General features: G+C 42.7%; 1 protein-coding gene across 3 annotated transcripts in view; it reads right to left on the bottom strand.

Annotated features, from left to right (window-relative positions):
- Trpc3 (transient receptor potential cation channel subfamily C member 3) overlaps positions 1–24,495 on the bottom strand; it is a 68,485-nt gene that overhangs the window by 5,766 nt on the left and 38,224 nt on the right. Inside the window, exons 5-10 of one of the 3 annotated variants that reach the window (XR_005974944.1) lie at positions 22,289–22,505; positions 20,870–21,103; positions 18,265–18,529; positions 14,788–14,983; positions 12,673–12,882; positions 9,585–9,621 (exon numbers count right to left, since the gene is read on the bottom strand). Coding sequence is in view for 2 of the 3 variants with exons in the window: in XM_041659582.1 (XP_041515516.1) it covers positions 9,585–9,668; positions 12,673–12,882; positions 14,788–14,983; positions 18,265–18,529; positions 20,870–21,103; positions 22,289–22,505 (1,206 nt within the window). In the remaining variant the exon portion in view is untranslated. Of the gene's footprint in view, positions 1–9,584; positions 9,669–12,672; positions 12,883–14,787; positions 14,984–18,264; positions 18,530–20,869; positions 21,104–22,288; positions 22,506–24,495 lie in introns of all 3 variants that reach the window. The other 2 variants (XM_041659582.1, XM_041659583.1) reach the window with 2 other exon arrangements.

The following is a 24,495-nucleotide window of genomic DNA, read 5'->3' as shown; positions in this document are numbered from 1 at the left end:
AAGTGTGTAGTATGTGTGTGTGGTGTGTCTATGAAGTGTGTAGTATGTGTGTATGGTGTGTGTGTGATGTGTGTGGTATGTGTATGAAGTGTGTAGTATGTGTGTGTGGTGTGTGTGTATGGTGTGTGTGTGGTGTGTGTATGAAGTGTGTAGTATGTGTGTGTGGTGTGTATAATTATTTGCTATATTTAGTGTTTTCTGAATTTCACATATTTTGTTGCATTACATGTTTGTTCTCATAACAACATATATTTCAACTATTTCTCTAAGCCAAAATAAATATTCTTGTAGGATAATTATTTATTCATGAGAAAAAACTTAATTTGGATGACAAACTCATACCATGTATAAAAAATTAATTCCAGTTGAATTTACATGTGAAAGATGAAACTTTTTAATCCTTTAAGAAAAATATCATTATTTCAGAAAAAAATATATATTTTTTGCTTTGGTTTTACTTTTTTGAGACTGGGTTTCTCTGTAGCCCTGGCTTTCCTGGAACTCACTCTGTAGACCAGGCTAGCCTCGAGCTCATAGAAATCCACCTGCCTCTGCCTCCTGAGTGCTGGGATTAAAGGTGTGTGCCACCACTGCCAGGTGGTTTTTTAAAAACACAATAAACATTCTAATTAATAGAAAAAAGATAATTTGAACTTTATTATGATTTAGAAACTTCTACATACAGAGATACTATTAAAAACAGAAAAGGAAATCACAAAATGGGAGAAAATATTAGTAATTGCTGTAAGAAATTTAGAATCAAATATTACTTTATTCAACTATTGTATTTTCTTTAACATAGAAAATTTCAAATAATTGATATTTTTAAACAGGAAAAAAGACACCTAAGTATTTCACAGAAATGGAATCATACATGGTACCAAACTTATAGAACACACATACAGTCTATTCCTGAGGACGTACATATTGTAACAAAGGGGAGATGCAGGTTGACATTTAATAAAGAAAATGAACAAGGCATACACTCAATAAAGACAGCTGCTGAAGAAGCCATGGACCAATGGAGACGGCTACATTTTCCTGGCTTGAGAGCAAATGGACAAGACACTTTGGGAACAACTTGGTGCCATCTTCTAAAGCCCAACACTAGCAAAATGTTCCCAAAACTGCACAAGTGGCCAAGAGACATGACAGTAGAGTTAGAAGCCATGTTGTCCTAAACAGCAAGCACCGAACAATCTAGACAAGCATCAGGAAGAAAGGGAAATAGAGCCTCACACAGTGTGAGCTCCCTGTGCTCATTTATCTGATAAATGAACCACAGCCACACACACGGGATGGATCTTAGAAGCATGATGCTAAAGCCGGGCACGGTGGCACCTGCCTTTAATTCTAGCATTTGGGTACATATGTGAGTTTGAGGACAGTCTGGAGTACATAGTGAGTTCCAGGACAGCCAGGGCTGCATAGTGAGACCATGTCTCAAAACAAACCAAAGCCCAAACCAAACAAACAGAGAAAGAAGCATGACAGTAAATGAAAATGTCCAGTTGCAAAATATCTCACACGGTATAAAGCTATATTACAGAGCTCAGAACCCAGGAAATCTAGGCTCTATGTGTTCCTGGAATATTCTTAGGTGTGACAGACCTACATCTGAAAAGAAAAGCAAGAGGATTAGGAACCCAAATTTTAGGAGCGCAGCTGCCTCTTAGATGTTGACAGAGATGTGTGATAAAGGAAAATGCAAATTAATGGCAATAAGCAAATACTGCTGCCACTCATGTGGGTGTGGCTTTGTACATTCATGAGTTGCTTCATAATTCAGGGTGCACTGTATATATTCTTGTGCACACATATATAAAACTATCACACTTAAAAGATGGTTCAGGAAAAAGATGGGGGAGCCTGAGATAAAAGGTAGTCATTATGAGAATGGAAAAAAAAACCCACCCAAGTTTTAAGGCAGTAAAACATTTGAATCTAAGTGATCTGTGAGATATTAAGGTGACTAAAGCGGGGGGAGGACAATCTGAAATGCCAATGTCAGAGAAAAATGACAGCTATGTGACAACAGAGATCCCATGCTCTTAAAAATCCTGTGTCCCCAGTCATATTCCAACCCAAACCTGCAGGAATCAGCATCCCAAACTGCCAGGCGGGAGGACTGGGGATGAGAAAATATAGACGATAGAGAGCTAGGACCAGGAGGTTTTGCATAATCTGAGGGTTTATGTCAAGCAAGTTATTAAGAAGTTATATTCTATTTTACAAGAGGAGAATGGGCCAAGGTCAGCAGAGAGCTAAATCAAACAATGTTGGCAAAGAGAACATAGGATACCTCAGGCACAGTTGCCTTAAGACTAATGACCAAGGCCTTCAGAAGGAAAAGTTGGGTTCACAGGCGCTGAATCCTTAACTCCTTCGAGACCTCAACCCTAGCTCCAGCCACAACCTTGCCAAGGACATAGAACTAGTGTTCCCTTTGTCCTTCCATCAGAGCTTCTGAGAAATCTTGGGATTGACCTGGCTCTTCATTCAAAGGAAACCAGACCAGGAAAGACAGATTTTAAGCTCACTTATTCATTTACCATTTATTGAGAGCCAGTTTTATATTGTAGTACACACACACACACACACACACACACACACACACGCTCATGCACATCCTCACACATACACTAAATACATACATACAGGGGTGGAGAGATGGCTCAATAATCAAGAGAACTGGCTGCTCTTGCGAGTTCAAGTCTCAGCTCTCACACGGTGGCTCACAGCTGTCTGTAACATCAGTTCCCGGGTACTCGATGCCTTTTTCAGGCATGTATATGATGCACAGACATAAACACAGACAAAATACCCATCCAAATAAAATAAAATGGCGATTAATAATGATAATAAACAATAACTATTTTTTAAAGAGATGGAGAAAAGATCATTTACACGTAGTGCTGGGTCATAGACTCTCCTGTAGGAAAGCCAAGAAGTTGATCCTTGCCGCACACAGTAGCTACAAATGAGGCAAGCGGATTGAAGGTGTAACTGTATGAATGAGAACATCTAGGGAAACATTCTCTATGCTCTGAAACAGTGGTCCTCAACCCGTGGGCTGCATGTCAGATAGTTACATTATGATTCGTAACAGTAACAATATTAGTTATGAAATAGCGACAAAGTAATTTTATGGTTGGGGTCACCACAACACCAGACATTGTATTAAAGGTTTGTAGCACTAGGCTGCTTGAGGACCACTGCTCTGGAAAATATTTGTGGAATGTGGTCTTAAATCAAATGAGATCCCCCCCTCCCAGTTGTCCCTGGATTAACAATAAGTTCCATGCTGGTTACAGAGAACACCAGTTACTTTACAGTCTAAGGACGTTTTCACCAGCATCTGGGTCCATACCGCTCCCTTGGGGCTTGCTCATTTCTACAAGGAAAATGCCTGAGAAACAAGAACGCCTGGGTCCTACAACACTTTTGTTTTCTGATTGTTCCGTGAGAAGGCGAGGAGTGCTTCTTCTACAGCTTGTTAAAACTGTACTTGTCTCTGAGAAAAGGCGCTAATAACCTACTCCCTACTAACTGTGTGGTCCTAGGGATTGCAGGTTTGCTCCAGGTGATTAAGTCAGAGGGAAAACAGACCTAAGACATAGGCAGGAACAAGGATGAACTAACCTCTGCCCTTATTGCCTGACAAACATATTATCTCACTATGGAAATCAGGGTGGAAGGTCCTTGAGAAACCAAAGGAAAACTAGCAAATGACTCAGTTCTACTTCTGTTGGGTATGTGTGTAGGGGCCCCACGTCAACACAGCACAGGGGTTCCCACACATTCTAGTTTACTTTTGCACTCTCCACTGTCGACAGGGCATGAAACCAGCCGAAATGTCCATCAACGGATGGATTAAGAAAATGTATGCATACATAGGGAATTCAGTTCTGTTCTAAAGAAGAATGGAATTATAACATATGTAGGAAAAAAGAACAGAAGTGGAGATCACTGTGGTAAGAGAAAGATTTCTTTCCTATACAGAACCTAGATTTAAATGTTATAGATACACACAATGTTCTTTTTGGACATCATGCATCATTGATTTGTTAATTAATTAATGAATAAATTAACTTGTGTGTGTGTGATGTGTGCACGTCTGTGTGAAGGCGATTGCGCATACATGTGACATGTGTGTGGAAGCCGGAGGCATGGTCCTTGTCTTCTACCTTGTGTGAGGGGGTTTTTGTTTGCCATTGCACACACCAGGGCAGCCATCCTGAGCTTCTGGGAGCCTCCTTTCTGCCACCCTCCCTGGAGGAGCACTGGGATTACGGATATGCAAGCACAATTGTGTTAAGTTTTATATGAGTTCTGGGAATCCAAATTCAAGTTTTCATAATTGTGCGGCAAGTTCTTTACCCAATGAGCCATTTCCCCAAGCCAGTGTTGATCTCTAACACAGTGTCACTTTTTATTTTTAAAACTTTTATTTTTCACTGTATATATCTGTGTGTTCCTATGTGGGGGTATGTGCATGCGAGTAGCCAGAAGAGGGACTGAGACTCCCTGGATCAGGAGTTATAGGTGGCTATGAGCCACCTTCCATGGCTGCTGGGAAGTGAAGCCAAGTCCTCTGCAAGAGCAGGATGTACCAATGAGCCATCTCACTAGCCCCTCCCGGCAATCTTCTTGTCTTAGCCTCCTGGGTGTTAAGGTTATAGACGGACACCATGATGCATCTGTTTTGGAGCGTATAGGCCGATTGTTTTGTAGTTGACATTCTCTTTCTTTTATCTCTTTTTTTAAATTATAAGTTCAAGTGCTCTTGAGGAAGCTAAGAAGTCTTTATGTGTACCTCCTGCTGAAAATAGAAATACAGCTACTTTTAAGAATGTAATTAGAGATATATTACCTAAGAATGTAATTAGAAAAAACCTCTTATAATGTGAAAAGAGACATATCCTAAGATAGTCATATGATACTATTAATAATAGTCAAAAGTAGAAAGCGAAAGTAAATGTTCTTTGGAAAAAGTTAACAAAGTGGTTTGTTGACACAATGGAAAATCACACGACAGTTAAAAATGAGATATCCATGTAGTAATATGGAAAACTTTTGACTGCAAAAAGGCGTATCTGTAACAATTTTTATTATATTATTTACATACATAGGAAATACACACATAAGGGGCTGGAGAGATAGCTCAACAGTTAAGAGTGCGTACTGCTTTTCCAGGGGAACCAAATCTGATTCCCAATACCCATGCTGGGCAACTCACAACCACCTGTATACAGCTCCAGCTCCAGGGGATCCGATGCCTTTTCTACAGGCACTGCACTCAATGTATGCACACCACCTCTTCTAATTAAAAATAATAATAAATCTTTACAAACCAATCCAGGCAAACAAACACCCCCCTCCAAAGCTGATGCATAATGCTATGGGTATATTTTTATAAGTGGTAAAATATACAAAAGTAGGGATGAGAAAAGCAGACATGAGACCTAAGAAGAAGGTGAAGCTCTCTATTTAGGGAAGGAAACAAGTTAGCAGAGTGTTTTTGTTGCATCAATGACTGAAGAATGACAAAAGAACATGTCAAAACATTAGCACTTACTAAAGCAAGGTGTAGCGGCATAATATGGTCATGATAAGTAAATAAACATCCACGCGCTGTGAGCACCTTGGTTGCCAAAGAAAGTAAGACTAAGTAAGTATAGATTTAAAACAATCTTCTGTAAAATGATTTTCTTAGAAACCTCTTACCAAAGAATAAAACTTTTGTTGTTGTTGTTGTTGTTGTTCTTTTCTTTTTCTTTTTGGTTTTTCGAGACAGGGTTTCTCTGTGGTTTTGGAGCTTGTCCTGGAACTAGCTCTTGTAGACCAGGCTGGTCTCGAACTCACAGAGATCAGCCTGCCTCTGCCTCCCGAGTGCTGGGATTAAAGGCGGCATTGTTGTTGCTTTGAGACAAAGTCTTGGTTATGTAGCCCAGTCTGACCTCAAATCCACTATACTCATTTCTTAGCCTCATAAATATTGATATTACAGATGTGTACTTGCTTCCACGCTTAGCCTAAAACTTCTTAAAACTTAAGGTGGGGAAATGACTGAATTGGTAAAGCACTTGCTGTGTAAGAATGAAGCCCTAGGATGGGTGTGGTGGCACATATCTTTAATTCCAGCACTCAAGAGGCAGAGGCTGGCAAATCTCTGAGTTCAAGGCCAGTCTGGTCTCCAGAGTGAGTTCCAGGATGGCCAGGGCTACAAAGAGAGACCTTGAAAAAAGAATGCGGATCCAGGATGGCCAGGGCTACAAAGAGAGACCTTGAAAAAAGAATGCGGATCTGAGTTCAGGTTTACAGCATCCTCATGAAACCATTGAGGGGAGGGAGGGGGAGACTGGTGGGTCCTTAGGGCTCTCTGGTCAGCCATCTAGCCAAACCCACAGTTATGAGTTCATTCAGAGATAAGGTGGAAAGTGACCCAGGAAGACACCTGGCACATTCACACACATATACACTTGCACACACGCATACCTGCATGAACATACAACACGCATACACAAATAAGAGTTAAGGTGAGGCAGGCATGTTGGGAGTAAAGAGAGAACACCTGAGCTTGATAAAAAGCCTTTGTTTAGCAGATGGGTGATCCTAAAGAACGCATGAGTTTCTGTTTTCCAGCTCCATGACAGGTCACAGTACTCGACCCACAAACCATCGTAGATCAAGACATGCAGTTGCTGCTTAGATATGTTAGGGGCTAGTGGTATTATTTAGTAAAGCCGGGAAGCTAAACTTCCACATGCTCTAGTGTAAGATGCTGCGAGATAGTTACGTCTCTTGAAACTATGCTTAGGAAATGTCTATGGAATTTTGCACTCACAGCCTAAAGGGACAATGATGGAAAATAGATTCCTGTAAAATTCTTCTGGAGTTCAAGAGTCTCTAGAGGCAGTCTGAGCAAAGTTTCTTCTTAACGAAACCTCACCAAAAGGGAAAATAAACAAGATACCTCAGGGAAATTTATGTATAGAGGCATAAAACTTTCCCTTTCAAAATTTGCTGTGTTTAAAGTCAGGTTCAGTGGTACACGCCCTTTGTCACAGAAACAGCAATAGACAGAGAAGGTCTGGGTCTCATCAGACACTCTCAGCCACATTCCAGAAGGGCTTGGTGACCTGAGCTCTTGAACATAAGAAGAAATAATAATTCATTCTATCGTCTTTTAGCCCTTCAGTAGTTGCTGTTTAACCATTCTGGGAGACTTTTTAACCAACTGAATATGTTACAGATAATGATACAAGACACAAGGGCCTGTACAGATCTGGGCATGATGGCAAACACCTGTAAATTCTAGCATCCAGTGGGCAGAGGCAGTAGAATCAGGAGTTCAAGGCCAACTTCTTCTACATACTGAGTTTGAAGACGATCTGAACTATAGAAGACGTTACCTCTGATTAATCAAACCAAATAAACATCAGAAAAATCCATCCATCCAACCAACCAATCAACCACACACACACACACACACACAAAATAAAAATCCAGAAAAGAGACACCAGAAAGAGTCAAGTCATGAAACATTAACCCGATCTTCCTTAAAACACCAGCCAGAGATTGTGTGAACTAGACAGGCTAACTAAAACAAAACAAAACAAAAGAATAGCCAGGTAATCTTGCAAAATAAAAGTCCTGAAGAAAAGACGGATATCAACTTGCATACGATTTGTTTGACTTTGTTTTAAACTATGTATGGTCACATAGCATTCATAGACAGAAAACGGAGCCTAATACAAAACACCCACCTAAGAATAAGTCAACCAGCTATAGGAATTTAGTAAATGAAATGTCAACAGAAAACAAACAATATTCAACGTAATGACCCTAGATGGACATAATCATCCAGAAAAAAAATAAATCTAGACCTTCAGGCATCATTACATTCAAGTATATTCTACATGCATTGACTATTTCATATGAAAAGTGAAAGAACCGAATGTATATAAGTTTAAAGGTCATTACATACTAGATATTTTAATAGCACATAAATTCCCAAAGCCACAAGAGCTTGTCAAGTTGACTCCAAAAATTAAAAAGTCCAGTGCAGGAAAATAACAGCTAAAACAATTGAAGGCATTCACACACTGGTAAAAACATCCTTAGCTCAGATCACAGGTAAAGGTTGATAGTTTAACTATTAAACATTCCTCTTAATTGGAAAGTCATCAAGAAGGGCATGTAGATCATCAAACATAACATGGCCAAGTTCATCCACGATAAACACACAGTAAAAACACTTGACTATTTCTGTTAGGCTGAAATAAAAATCCTGGCTTTATTTCTATCCGTTGAAGATGGGGATGAAATAAACTAAGCACCACCATCTAACAGACTGTAAAGTCATCAAAACAAAGAACGGCTTCAACAATCAACCGTCAATCCGGTTTGCCAAGTTTCTCTCTTCTAAGGAAACAGTACACAGAGGTGGGTTATTCTCACTGATTAATGCCACAGATGCTATAAATGTCTTGATCCTCTCTACACCTTAGACACATTAGACTCTAAAGCCACGAGGGTCAAAATGACTAGCCAGATGAAACAGAGAACTATAGCCTCTTCCGTGCTAGATAACAGTGTCCAAATCTGCATATAACATCACCATTCAAAAGATATTTTAAGGTTGTACTGACAAAACAATAGCAATCATTCACAAAATAGATTTCATGGAAATCAAACCTAGTGAAACTCACACTAGTGTTTTCATATGAGAGCATCACTATTCTAATATAATCCTAATATTCTAATATTTTTTACTCCTTCCTCCAGGGCAGGGCTAATGCAAATATCTGTTCTTTGGCAATTATAGCAATGACTGAGTGGTTAAGTGTTCTTGTTTTTGCAGATGATCAAAGTTCGAGTCCCAGTACCCATGTGGTGGTTTACAACCATCTGTAACCCCAGTTCCAGGGGACTCAATGCCCTCTTCTGACCCCTGTGGGCACCAAACATTCATGTGGTGTACATATGTACACATAGGCAAAACACTCTCACATAAAATATATAAATCTAACTTTTAAAAACCATAGAAATACTTCATTGTCAACACTGCAAAAGCAACCCTTCTTGCTGAGCCTGGTGGCACAGACCTTCATTCCCAGCTTCTGGAGAGACTGAGGTAGGAGGACTGAAAATCCATAACCTGCCCGAGTTGGAAGTCAAGCCAGGAACCTTAGTGAGACTCTGGCTCAAAATAAAATAAAATAAACAACAACAACAACAAAAACAGGGTAGTATCATGGACAAGGCTTTGAGTTCACATTTCAATCTTAAGAAAATAAGAAATAAAAAAAGAAAATAAGAAATAAAGAATTTTAATCTTAAAAAAAATAAGAACTAAAGAAACAACAAAATCTCTTCTTTAACAACCAAAAAAGAGAGACAAAGAAAAGGATCACAAAAAAAGGTTGAACTCTGATTTTTGAAGTCCCCAATGCCCTCCTCTCCCTGTTCTGTATGGCTTTACAGTCTAATTTAGGATGCATTACTCCACACATCCAGAGAGACACACAGGAACCACACACAATGGTTAGGGAAATAGATAAGGACTGAGGAGTGCTTACCTGGTAGCGGGTTGGCTGATGGAGAATGCTGTTAAAACTGTGTGATTCAAAAACTCTCGAGTTAGACTGAGTGAAGAGGTTTAACTAGGAAAAAATACAATTAACCTAGTAAATTAGAATACAATCATTTGGAATAAGAAATATAGTCTATTTGATTCTCTTGGCTGGCATTTCTGGAGTCATCCCTTCTGAGGAACATTTTGTATGGGTTGGCGTTTATGAGGCGGTTAAATATACCCAAATGCAAACATCCATGTGAGAGACACGTTCCCTTCCGTCAAAGCATTGACAAAACGCAGTGTAACGGAGCTGTTTATTAAGAACGTATCGTAGAAGCTGGCCCCTACCTAGCATAAGTTATCCTGGGGTCATGCAACATTTACTATCCAGAACCCTAATGCTTCTGAAGTGCTTTAATTGGCTGCTGAGCCCAAGTTTCTCTCCTAAAGCTGAACAGAAGCTATCACAGGTGTTGGTAGCCTTAAAAGCATTCTGAAGCCCTACAATATCACCTAAAGTAATTCCTCTTCCCAAACATCTTTCCTTACTCTTGAATTGGGTTCAAGAATGGAGCTTGATTTTCTGTCTCATCTATCTATCTATCTATCTATCTATCTATCTATCATCTATCTATCTATCTATCTATCAATCTATCTATCAATCTATCTATCATCTATCTATCTATCTCATATCCTTTCTCTCTCTCTTGTCTTAAGTTTTGAGTAGGTAGGAGCAGAAAACTAGAAGGGACCATACCCCTGTCCCTATTCACGCAGGCATGAGCAGGGACTTCCCATCCTTCAAGGGCAAGCTGCCATGTATACCACGTGATTCAAAAGTTCCCTCCCCCACCCAATTATATTTTCTCTACCTCCTGAGCCTCACTGGCAATTCAGGACCTGCCCTTGATGATGTTACTTTCCCCTCCGCCACTAGGGGTCAGTATCTGCCTGCTGACTGAGCTTAGCTGCTCCAGCAGGGAAACATTTCTTAACGTTCCTCTAAAACAGAGCAGCAACAAAAAAATTGGCATTTCTTTGACTTTTTATTTAATTCATTTAATGAAGGAAGTCTATGCCCACGAGTAAGATCGAAAAGCTTTAGCTTGATGTAGTGGCACATGCCTGGAACCCCAGAAGCTGGGGAGAGTGAGGCAGGAGGATCATAAGTTCAAGGTCAGCTTTGAGGCCAAGGTAGGCTCTCCTAGCTGAGAAAAAAAAGTTCTTTCCTCCTGGTAATGCCTCAACATGACAGGAGTGAGCACCCTGTGGCCAGCTCACTTTGTGCGCCTTCGGAGAGGTCTAAGAACTCTGATTACCTGGCTTTTGGTAGCCACCATCTACACTAACCGTTTCAGGTACAAGATCCATGAACTCTGCTGCCCACAAAAAGAAAACTTCAAGATATGTTCTCTGAGGCATGTGACATTGTAAGCCCCACGTTAGAGAGGCTAATAAAGACTTAAGAAGCTGAGCTTCCCCAAAGCGACAAAACATTTATCAAAACACTGTTAATCTTAACAGTAGGTGGAGCTACCCAGGATGTTGGAGCTGGCTACCCCCACTGACCGAATAGGGCAAAGCATGGAAAAACCTCAATATGCCCTGCACTGGCTGCTGGACAAGTGATCTGTGTGGCTTCCGGTGTCTCAGCTATAAAACTGAGCTAAGGATATCTGCCTCACACTACTGCGCCAGGTCCAAACACACAGCAGAACGGTGTGGGATCTGACGAGGACGAGCCGGAGGAGCCGGAGGAGAGTAATCCCATTCAGTTCACACAGAAGCCATGTGGATCGCCTCTTTTCAGTGAGGCCATTTATCTGTGAGACTTGCTGATGAGCCAGAGCTCAGACCCAGCCTAACCCAGCAGCTTCGCCTCCTCGCGCGCCGCGGCAACTCAGTGTATCTGTGAGATGTTATTTGAACAAGGCACGGACAGCCAGCCACTGACGCAGAGTCTGAGAGCAGTGAGAGATCACATCCACGTCACACAAACAGCCTTAAATAACCACTTCCTTTTAAGCTTTTTTTTTTTCGGTGCTGGGGTTCAAACTGAGAACCCTGTGCAATCTTGGAGGTTCTGTGTCACAGAACCTCACTCCCAGCGCAAGGTCACTTTTGGTAGAAGTAAGATTCTAGGGTCATTACAATTCTTGAAAACACAGGTCTACCTTAAAACATAAGGGATTAAATTGCATCCATCTTGTCTTTCCCCCAGTTTCAACAGAGAAAAAGCTTCTACCTTTGCTCAAGAAGACTTGGGTTTTATTGTTTCCCTGGGTGTCTATAGTATTATAGCTGGACACCATTTTCATATTTTTCTTCTAAGACAGAATCTCACTCTAGTCCCATCTGGTTTCAAAATTGCAATGTAGCTCAACCTGACTTCTGACTTTGTATCTTCCTGCCTCAGTCTACCAAGCGCTGGGATTACAGGCATGCACCATTATGCCGGACCCCATTTTTAATTTTAGACAGAAACGGTGTTTGAATCTCACACATTTGTTCCCGTCTGCTTTGCTCCCTGTTATTTTAAATACATCTGTAACACTGTGTCTCCTACCCCCACACTATATATGGAAGCTAAGTTCATAGTGACAAAGTCCCACCATAACCCAGAGGCGTTTGTTCCTGCTTACGAAGGGCATCCATTGCTACTGAGAAAATGCCCAGGCTCCTGTCTATGGCACTATAGGAAGATGACTTTGCTCAGCCTCTCTAAATATAGCACTAGCGAACGTGCATATGCCAGGGGAGACCGGAAGTTAGGGTTAACTTCAGAGTGGCCGGATGAAAGCGTGGGGCACACAGAGTCAAAGCATTTTGTGGCAATAGCTTGCTTCTCATTTGCTTGTTTATGTTATGGGGGTTTACATGAGAAGCTGACCCCCACCAAATAGGACATAGACTAAGTGACTATTTGAAACACTCTGCAGATAGTATTAGTCTATGAGAGACCACAGAATAGACAGCTACCTTCAATATTGTGTGAGTTCACACATGGAAATTAACGAACAGGCGTCAAAAGACAAGGGGAAAGACATGAAGCATTTGTTTTAGGATCTTGGCGTGTTCTCAATACCTACCCTGGACTTGGAGTTACCCATTCCCAACTCCAGGTCCTTCTGCAGTCTTCTCCTCCTGCATTTGGAAAGGTTAGTGATCCGCATGATGAAGTAAACAAAGGATTTTGGGCTAGGGACCAGGCTGAAGGGCGGAGGCAGTGTCTTCCCGTCGTCAAAATAGGATAACCAAAGCTTTGACCGTGCAAACTTCCACTCCACATCACTGTCATCCTGGCACAAGACAAAGCTCACTGTTAAAGTAGTTACGAAATCCTAAAGATTTTATTTTTACTTTAGTGCGTGCACATATACCTGTGGTGGCCAGAAGAGAGGAGTGTGGTTACAATTGCAGAGTTGTAAGCTGCCTGATGTGGGTTCAGGGGACTAGAGTCTGGCCCTCTTCAACAACAGCATTCGCTCTTAACTTCTAAGGCATCTCCAGTCCCACAGTTACTAGATTTTACTAGACATTCTAGACCTGACTCATATTTTTAGAGTAACTACATTATGTTTTGAAGAGTTAAGGAATTAATTACACATATTGGCATGTAATTCCCACATGTTTACATAATATAGACTCACACATATGCTACTCAAATGCTTTCTCTTTCACACCTCTCTGTTTGCACCTACTTAGATGTAACCAGCACTTCCTGTTCTTTGTTCCAAGGCAAAGCAAAAAGGCAGGAAAAATTCAGGGTCAAAGAAGGATAAAACTATTAATCACTGTCTCCCTCTGTCACGCCAGCCATTCCTTCAATTCATCACGCTTCTTCTCATTCCCTGGCACCCTCCCTCCTCTCCCAGGCCCATTACCCCAGGTTGCTATAGAAGTCATGCATCTTACTCTAGAAGGCAAAGGGGGAAATGGCATTTAGATACACTGATTTTTGCTTCATTCATCTTAATTTGTTTTGTTTTGAGGATTTCACAGTAGCACAAGCTGGCCTGGGACTCACACCGTAGCTTAGGCTAGCCTCCTGCCACTTCCTCCTAAGTGCCGGATAACAGACGTTCGCCAGCACACTTCACTGGATCAGTTACGTTTTGAAGTTTGTGCTTGTACCGCATGTCCTCAAATGTCACATATCCCACAGAGGCCAGGACTCGTCTCCACCGTTTTCTGTTCCCTGTGGTCCCCACGGTGCTTGGCACAAGCCTCCTCACTGACAGAGGACATGAAGCAGGGCTGCAGGTATGTATAGCAAGCGGGTTCCCGCAGTCCGCAGAGGCTGCACTGATGTCACCCCACACATAGGCATCCGCAGTGCTGTGCCTTTGGCTCTGCAGGACCTGCTGTACTGGTTAATACTGGTTAGCACTGTGACAGGATCACCTAAGAGATAAACCCTGGGGCACTCGTGTCGGGGAGTTTTTAGAGTTTACGTAGGTGGGAATGGTCTGCCGTAAATGCGGGTAGCTGTGGCTCAGGACTGCATCAAGTGGAGAAAATGGGCTGAGGATGGATGCTCGTCCTCGTCTGTGTCCAGGCTGAGAAGGCAGTGTGAGCCGCTGCCTGAAGCTGCTGCTCTCTCTGGCATGATGGATGGTACCCTTGAACTGTCAGCCCAAACACACTCTTCCTCCCTTATTTTGATTCTCGTCACAGCAACGAAAAGATAGCTAATATGCCTGCCCTCTGTGCTGAGGATGCTATGTAAGGGACATCCATCGCTGAAGCACAGGTAGAAGTTGGGTGGGGTGCTGCACACCTGTTATCCCCACACCCGGGAACATGGCGCAGAAGGAACACCCTGAGTGGGAGGACTGGGTGACAAAGTGAGGTCCTGGGAAGTCAGCTGGAGAATGAGACACTGTTTTCAACACCCCAGACAAGCATAGCTGTTTGGTGGAGATAGCACATGGCTAAGCAAGGACACTATATCTAAATGAGAAAGACATTAAAAAAAGTATAAACCACTGAAGAAGGCCATGGAACCAACAGATCCAGAGCCCAAAGAAGGGTGGATTCCAGGGATGGAATATTTTGCCTTAAGAACATAATCCACTCAACTGCCATATCCTCTACCAGGGGCAGGGCTGGGTGGCCTAGGAGTAGTAATCCCCCTGCAGCCAGTATTTCTAGGTAATAGTTTACTTAAAACTTCTGAGACACAGAGGGTGGGAAACACTTACCTCGATTTCTTGGTATGAGCTATTAATCATAGCAATTAGCATGTTGAGTAAAACGACCACCATGGTTACGTTGTATATTCCATAAAGAACATATCCAATATTCTCGATGAATTTGTGATCATACTTGAGGACCACAGAAGTCACTTCAGACAGTCCAAATATGGACCAAAACAAAGTCTTGAAACTTTCTTCAACACTGTTGAAAAATTAAACACAGTAATGAATAGCTTCCGGTGTTAAAAAATAAAACCAAGTTAGTATCTGATGCTGGACAGATGTAAAATATTCCTATAAAATACTATCATCGTAAACTCCGAACAATTGCTTTTTCAAAAGCTATTACTGCTTACTTCATGTGTACCGGTGTTGTTTACATGCATGTCTCTCCACACTGTGCTTGTGGAGGTCAGAAAAGGGCACCGGATACCCTGGAACTGGAGTTACTAAGCCTGTGGATTCTGGGACTCGAACCCAGGTCTTCTGCAAGAGCAACAAGAGCTATTAACTGCTAAACCGTCTCTCTAGCTCCCTAATAACTGCTTCTAACATAGATTTTAAAACTAGAATAATTGTTCTGATATATTACTTTTCAATTTTTTTTTGAGACAATATTTCACTATGTGGCCCAGGCTGGCCTTGAAGTGGTCCTCCTGCATCCAGTCCAGCTTCTCAGTGGCAGGATTCCAGGTATATGAGACCATGTCCATATTGTTACTGTACTTAGCAGGTATTCCCTGAGGTTTTCAGGAGCTGGTGTCAGCGCTCAGCTTCACTCATCGGGAGAAAGCTGGCATGACGTCACCATAGCCATGCTTTCCCCCCCAAAAGGATGGCAGTTTGGAAATTGTTTGGAAATTTAAATCAGAATTCCTGGGTTAGGTTTAAAGCTAAACATCCACTTGAAAAAAGGATGCACCATTCATTATGACTTGCCATGAAGTAATTTGCACCTTGAATAAAAACAAACTCAGTGCCCAGGGAACAGGCTGAAGAGCTTCGGTGCATCCAGACGGCAGAATGCGTACAGCACTAGGGATAACGAGGCAGATTTATCTGCATGCATTTATAACACAAACGATAGCAAGGATGCAGGAAGAGAAGAAACACAGCAAGTGTGACCTGCTTAGTCATCTGAGTACTAAAGAGAGGGCTATATGAATACTTACAGTCTTCTTTTGGGGGGAAAAAAGAAATCTCTGAAAGTGTTCAAAAAAAAAAAAAAAAACCCCAAACCATGGCTTCCAAGAATGAAAGACAATGTATAGATTGAGGGCCAGCCAGCCCGTGGTGGAGAGGCTTCTCACTGTAAACAGCCCCGTTTGAATTTTTGGCCCAAGAGCACACAGTCATCCCGCATCATCTGTGGGGAATTAGTTCCTGAGATCCGCATGCGTACCAGTGTCTGAGGATGTGCAAGGGAATCCCAAATAAATAGTACTGTACTTTCAGGTTACCAGGGTATCATCCCTGGAATTACTTAACCCATGTCTTGGTTGCTTACGGTAACAAATATAATGCAAAGCCATGCAAATAAGTGTTTAAAACACTACAGTCTTTAGGGAATACTGGCAGGGAGGGAACGTGCATGTTCAATATAGACACAGTTTTTTAAAAGAATCATTTGATCCACAGTTGGCTGCCTGTGGGACACAGATTGTGGCAGCCGGCTCCACCTCCTCTGTGAAAACCATGCTCAGCTGGAAGAGGAGGGAGACCACAGAATGAGGGCATCCCAGTCCTTCCTGCACAAGTAGTGTGCAGGCCCTGGCCACACCGAGCACCGAATTTTATCCCTCACATGACTTTTTCTCCACTGGCATTTAGTGCATGATGCCATAGGACCTTCAGATCTGTGACGCGAATAAAGAACCCTCTGACGCCACACAGGTCAAGTTCATTAGGAAGCACAGGTGGAAAATTTTCTTTCCCCCCTCCAGGAAACTCTTTATGAAAACAGTACTTTAAAATATTTTTTAACTGATTCTAAATCATAATGAAGCCTAAAGACCCACGGTTTTCCATACTCGTTTACTTACTTATTCATTTAACCACTCAACCAGTATCGCTGAAGCATCTCGTATGTTCTAGAAGTATTGTTAGTCCCTGGGGACAGAGGGCTGAGAGTAAAGGGTTCTGTTCCCATAGAGAGCAAGTTTCTAAAACTTTAGAGCGTGAAGTTATGGCACGGGGAGGCAGGAGGCTGCACAGCACAGTTTAGCCTCTGTTTCTGCGTTTATGAAACCTGCCATGGCACCTCCCACCCCTTCCTCTGTTCCTTTGCAGACTTCCCTGCCTGGACTCCGTGCAGCCCCTGTGGACTGGGTATGTGCAGGAAAAGAGGGACACTGCAGCTCTGAGCTCCTACTGTGGGCAAGAGGTTTTACATAACCAGCCTTACGTAAGCCTCACAGCGACCTTATTTAAAATCTATCATGCTTCTTTTAAAAACGAGGGGAATGACACTGAGAAATGTTCAGTAATTTAACCAAAGGGCGCAGTTAGAAAATAGCAGACCCGTGCTGCAGTCCTGGCCTGCCAGACTTCCCAGCCGATATTCTTTCCACTGCGTTATGCTGCCAGGCCTCCCTTCAAAAGAGAAGAGAAAAATGTAATCTGTCGTATGAACTATTGTGAGGCTCGGAAGGCAGGGAACTGCACAGGTCCTGTCTAGTCACTAATGGAGTCGGGACTTTGGGTTTTGTCATTTATTACAAGAAAGTGAGCCTCTGGTCTCTTTAACCTTTAAGGCCTGCACTACAAGAACTGTTTCAATCCCGATGTCTCCAAGGACACGATTCTGTGTGCTATCCACGGGGAACTTACTGTGTAGCTGGCTTGCAGCTGGCATTGTGGGGGACAAAGGGGAGCTGGTGAGGGTTTGTGATGTTCTTGTCTGCAGGGGCTGAGGCACACAGGGAGGGCCCCATCCACGATGACCAAATGCCTAAGGGTGAGAGAGAGAACCTCACATTTGGGGTAGCTCCATGGCAGGGGACCTTACAGTGACAGTGGCTATGGAGGGTAATCAAGAAAGGCTTCGGAGAGGAGGTGAATCTCCAGGGCAGGAGCTCTCTTCGGAGGAGCTATCCTTTCTCTTATTTATCCCCTGTCCTCACTACTGATGGACACATCAACATAGAAGCCGAAAGAGACCTCAAAATGACGAAGCTAAATTTAGTGTCTATATAAGAGACATCCACTGTGAAACATTTGCCATTCAATTTTCTTTAAATAGTCCTTTCGGACTGGTATTTTTCCAAATCTTGATCAATTTTTTTTTGTGGTGAAATCTCACTAAACGCCAAGAGTGGACCCATGACCTTTGTGACAATGGCCTGTATGACTGGCTATGGACACTGGTTTGATGGATTGGTTTTCTACCCTCGAGAATGGCTTCATTATGACAGCTGACATTCTTCACTTGCTGGACCCACTGGACATTCTTTTTATACCTTTTTAGGATGATGTCTTACTTACGTGGTAAAAGCAGGATTGACTTTGGCCCCCAGGTAGTAGGAATAAAGGATGAACATGCCAATCATGAACGCCAGAAACACCATAATGAACAGAACCATGAACTTGAATATGTCCTTCACAGTCCTTCCCAGGGAGATCTGCAAGGGCCCAAAGCTCTCGTTGGCAGGGAGAATGTATGCGATCCGGGAGAAGCTGAGTACCACCGCTATGGCGTAGAGGCCTTCGGATATGATCTGAGGGTCAGAAGGGAGCCATTTGTCTCTAGCTAGAAGAGGGGAGAGAAAGAGAAAAAAAAATGGGGTTTTTAATTTATTCCTAACTATGCAAAACAAATACTGAAAACTGACCTATTATCAAGACAAGGGGTTCTTGCTTCGGTTGAAATGACTGGCAATTTAATTAACTGTCCAGATATGATTTTTAAATGTTAAACTTGAAGCAGCATCTTTATTTCAATTGATGAAAAAAACCCTATTATGAAGACACCAAGGAGGCCTCACATGACACAGAAACAGAATAAAATACAAAAGAGGGAGATTCAATGTTTCGCGGACACGGACTGTGCCCAGGACAAGAGACCATTGATATTCACTCTCCCCGTGGGTATCAGCTTTTATTTACTGGCTCTTTTGCCATGCGATGGGCAAAACCTCAGTGGAACTTATTTTGAAATCCAGTTCATCTATCAATTAACGCTAGTAAAATGTTCAGCAGCAAGGCGGGAGAGTATTACAAGTCAGCGTGATGCTGAACCTGTGGGATGTGAGCCATGCGGCAGGCTCCCAGGAAGTATAAGTATGTTAGAGGTAGATGCAGAGTAAGGACGCTAATAGCATACAGCAGCTCCAGGTCCCTGGCAGGGCAATGAAATAACAGACGGCTAACTCTGCGCAAACCCAGTCGTTGCCGAAAGAATGGCTGCCCTGTAGACATGCACAACAGCAAACCTGACATCTGCTGACACTGCCTTCAATGGCCCACTGTCATTTCTCTTCATAAAAACAGAAATCAAGACTTAGAAATGTTTAAAAAAAAACATACATAGGAAGCAGGGAAGTCTGAATTAATAAATTCCCCTCCAGCCAAAAGTTACTAAATACACAAGGATAAACGTGAATATTATAGAAAAAGCTTATAGAAACAGTAAAACTAATATGTTACCAAACAAGGTTTAAATTCTTTAACTATAAATGGTGCCCATTTGCTCCTTTGAGCCAGCGTCCTCAGGACATGAAAACTCTTGCTTGCCGATGACAACAGATGATGGGTTTAAATTGCATGCACTGCGATACTGGATCTTTTGGAGACTTCCTACAGATGTTAAAGTATCTGTTCTCCTCACGTCACCGAGTCCTAGACACACTTACGGTTTTCCTCCCGACCGTGACACTTCGGAATCCTGTATTTTAGGCTTAAGAATGCCAGACAATAATTTATTCTATCTTAATTAATTTATTGTGGCATTTGGGTTAGGCAAGCACTCTAGGACTGTGCAATATCCCCATGCCTTTACTTATTTAATTAATTCATTATTTTTTCATCTATTCACATGCAGGAGCCCACTAAGTCGCCCTGGTTGACCGTGGTCTGTGAAGGCTGGCCGGTTTTGAGCTTGCAGTCCTTCTGCCTTAACCTCTTGGGTAGCTGGGATTGCAGGCCCGACAAACATACAACCATAATGAAAACTTGCCAGTGATAGCTGCATAATACTGATTCGTGCTGGCAAAGAAGCCATCAGTGTCCTTTCACCTGGATGTCCTTGCCACGGGGACGATACAACACCCTCTCCAGTGTCTACCGTCCCCACGCCAACTTTCTCATGTGTTGGGACTTTAGCTCCCATATCCTGCCTCTGCTGGATTTTCATTTCTCTTATCCCATGTTCCTGAGCGTCTAGCTTCTCAGATTCCAGAGCTCATGCTCTCCCTACTGCCCACAAACACTCTACACATTTCTCATGCTAAGGACAGTGGTGGCCTATTAATCTGAGGCTTGGCATTCCATAATTTCAGTGATTGATGAGCAATTGTAGTTTGGAAATATCAAACAGCAAATCCCAGAAGCAGACAACGTGTGTGTTTTAGACTGCCCAGCCATCTAAAGTCTCCAGTGGGACCATCCCTCCTATCCTCTGCCCTGTGTTCAGTGTGTCCACGCCGATAGGCTGTCTTCCCCTTAGTGGCTGAGCAACGGTGGAGCTTCTCAGACTGACAGTCTCTACACAGTAGGGGCTGCGATAAAGAAACTTTTATCTTACTCAAAACAATCCTACAACTCAAAAGTAGGGATGCTGGGAAATTTGTTACCGTAGACCATTATAATTTTTTGTGTTTTATTGGTTATTAATCAATAATAGTCTCTAATTTATAAACCAAGCTTTATCACAAGCATGTATTTTCATATGTGAAAGGACACAGTGTATGTAAAGTTTGATTCCATCCATGGTTTCCGGCATCTTGGAACATCCTCAACTCAGATAGGAGAGTACCGTGTCTTATATTTCCGGTTGTCAGTCTAGCCTTTATTGTCTGAACCATCTCCCCAGCTGTTTCTTCCCAAAATGCCCTTCCTGAAATGTAAAGGGACCCCGCAGCTAACAACTCACCATAGGTGAAATACTGAACCTCAGGCGGAAGCGTGACTTCGCTCAGGTCGCTCTCTTGCACGTGGCTGTCCACATACTGCTGCGCTTTCGTGGCCTGCAGGAAAGCCAGGAACCTGGCGGTGAAGGCGGCGATGAAGATGGAGAGCATGCCGAAGTCAAGCACGTTCCACAGCTGCACGATGTACTCTCGGGGTCCTTCCAGCCAGAGCTCCTTGCACTCAGACCACATCATCCCTGCACAAGAAACCAGAGCCGTAGAGTCGAGTCTACAGCCGGGGCTGAACCAATACTCTGTCCACACCCGGGAAATGGTGAAACTCCGCACCAACGGGAGGTGCGGTCAGACACTGAGGCTCCGTGGAGCTGGGTGCCGCTTAGGAGCCAATGGACTCCACCACGTTAGAATTTAAAGAAACATATATGACGCCAGGATGGCCGCTTGGGTAGCCCTGTGCGTGCAGATGACACAGCAAGGGGGACAGGAGAGGAGCGAGGGGATGCGCCAGTCCAAGACTTTGTTCTGTGAGGGTTTTGGAGGAGGAGAGAAAAGGGAGTCTAGGAAAACAAAGAGGCCAATTAATTCAGATCACAGTAATGTAGGGGCACGAGTAAGCCCTGGAGTGGGAAATTCACTGCAGACATGTAACAAAAACCATGTCCTGTCACCCAGGAACATTCACTCTCCTCTAACTTCCCTTCCCACTACCCTACCTACTGGAGAGGCCAAGAAAATCATCAGAAAAAGACCCAACTCTAGAAAAAAACCTGTCATTTGAGCGAAAAAAAAAGATGAAATATCCAGTTTAATAAATTATCCCGATTTTGTACATGTAGATGTCCAGTCTTATGGTACTGTGATGTGTTGTTGTGTACAGATGTTTTGGGCTATGTTTATGGCCGTGGTGGGATGCATGTTACTGAGGGCCACAGCTGGCTGAGGCCATGAGGTGAAGGAGTGAAGAGCTGACCTCCTCACTAAGAGCAGCGAGGACACACTGGTGGGGACAGAACACAGAACGCCTCGGGGATAGAAATCAAGGCACCGAGTGGCCCCATCTCCTGAGAAGGAGGAGAATTTATCCCTCACAGTACTCCAAACACAGCTACTCAAAATGAGTTATCTGTAACAAACATCATGAAAATGAGAACACTCCTAAAATCCCTGAAACAAATAGGTGACGAAGCCTCTCTAGTCACGAGGATTTCAGTTTAGTGAGGCCTATGCTAATAACTCAGTGTCAATATTTCAGCATTATCTAGTACTGAATCGTTCAGTTCCTTTCTTATTTAACTTACAATTAACAGTCATATATGATGTTCTCATCATCTATAGTGTTAACAGTTTTAGTAGAAAATAGCATCATTTCAGTAACTATTTTTTGGGGGGGAGGTAGAAATAAGGGAACTAAAAAGACTTACCGAGAACCCAGACCATAATTAGCATTTCCGTCCATGTGAACTGGGTGGTCTTCACCCTGAAGATCTGCTTGGGGTAGTCAATAACAGTGATATTGGGCAGCGTGCTGATACCTTCAAACCTGTCTGAGGCGTTGAACACAAGCAGACCCAGAAAGATGATGAAGGAGGCGGCGTGTGCCACGAACTTCATGAAAGGGCTTCGAAGAATTTTCCCCAGCTGTAATATGACAGAGGGGGGGGGGATGTGAGGGAGGGGAGAAGAAAGGGAGGGGTAGAAGGGAGGGAGGGGGAAATGTGGGTAGGAGAGATGAAAAGGAGGGGAGGTGGCAGAGAGGAGAGAAGAAATGGTAGGGAGGGGAGATTAGGTAGGGGAAGGAGGAAAGGAGGGAAAAATTCAAGGGAGGGGAAAATGTGGGTAGGGAAAGATGGGAGGGAGGGAGAGAAGGAGAGGGGATGAGAGAGAGGGGGGATAGGAAGGAGGGGGATAGGAAGAGAGGGAGATGGGGGAGAAAGAGATGTTTGTATTGGAAGAACTATTCAGGCTTGTCCAACTTTTGGATAGTTATGAACGTTGCCCAACACATTTGTAGACATCAAGTCATAATGTCAAAAGGTTGGACTCCCCTGACCGTTATGCATTGTGAAAACCACTCTTTTTAAGGGAGATTTTCCCTCTAAAATTTATTTCAAAAGTCTTGGAAATTCAGTTTCTAAATGCCTACTACACTGTAAACCGTGCTGCACTGACTGCCTGCTTCTGGAAACTCTGTACGGAGATGGTTCTTACTCTTACTTTTGCATGAAAAGCTATTGCAAGGTCAAAGTTCATAGGCCTGAAAAGGAAACCCTAGTTTGTAGGTTTTCAAATTTTTTTAATTAAAAAAATAGGGCATTAAAAGTTTTTTGAAGAGTAAAATAATTGCTGCACTGTAAACAAAATTTAATTCTCACTTCCAAATAATCCCATCATACCATATCATCATATTTTAAAAGGATGAAAGAAAAAAGGGAAGAAAGCATTAGAATTGAGATAAATATCTTATCAATTACTACCTACATAATAGGGAGATGTAAAATAACTAGAAATTCCAAGAAAGGTAGCTTGATTAAAAATAATCTCCGAGTTTTAGAAATGATGCATATAATAAAGACAGTTTTAATGGTCAGCTTATAATTGTTTAAAGGTGGTGCCTTATAAACATCCTGTGATACACTGTCCTTAAAAGTCCCATGCTCTAACAGGAAATGAGAAGCATTTCCTTCTGTCCCCAGGGTATCCACAGTCCAAGGATTAGGTACATGGGACACATTTGTCCAGTATGTTCTCTATTCTGCACACTCAGAGCCTGGTTTTTAACTCTGTCTATGAACTTAAAAATAGATCTGGTTCACATTTGGAAGGCTATCTTCAAACCAATGTCCAGAACCTTAATCTGCTATCAATAAATGATCAAACAATGTCAAGTCTTTCTGAATTTGAACATGCATGCACACAGACAATTGTTACGTTTCCATACCGGACACAGAAAAACAAGCAACAATAATCACACAGCCCAGTGCTGATTCAGCTGCAGAGGGTGTGTTTGGCACGGCTGTCAAGGCACATGCAATTTCTTGGGTGTTGCCAAGTCTGCTTTTCTCAAAAACTGATCTTTAAAACTTTAAATAAGAAGAAAATAAAACAGTATACTCATTTTTAAAATGGATTATACGTGGAGTTTTTTGTTCGTTTGTTTTACTTTTTTTAAAAACAGTATTGCAGTCAAGGCTCATGCACACCAGGCAATGCTCTAATGCTGAGGTTTGTCCCAGCCTCAGACCTCCTTGCCCAAGTCTGTGTGCAGAGGCTGGAGGTCAGGATCAAGCACCATTCTTCTGGGGCCTCCCCACCTTAGTCTTTGGACCTAGAGTTCGCTAGCAAGCTGGACTGGCTGCCTAGCAACTCCAGGAACCTTCCACGTCCAGCTCTTCTAGCACTGAGACTGCAGGCTCTGCCATCATCCCTTGCTTTGCACGCTGACTCTAGGGGTGGAGCTTGGGTATTCATGCTTGCAAGGCAAGCACTTCATCAACTGAGGTGTGCCCAGCCCGAGATTCCCCAGTTATTTATTTTCTCTGTGAAATAAGCACAGCCGTGCACGGGTTCCATGGGTGGTTCAGTGCCTACGTTTCTTTTCTTATGATGAAACATCGCTACACGGAGAGCT

This window comes from Microtus oregoni, unplaced genomic scaffold (genome assembly GCF_018167655.1).
Source record: "Microtus oregoni isolate MIOR12 unplaced genomic scaffold, Mior012 000010F_ref0000083, whole genome shotgun sequence".
Lineage (NCBI taxonomy): Eukaryota > Metazoa > Chordata > Mammalia > Rodentia > Cricetidae > Microtus > Microtus oregoni.
Note: the sequence above shows the minus strand (reverse complement) of the source record. Positions and strands in the feature narration are given on the sequence as shown.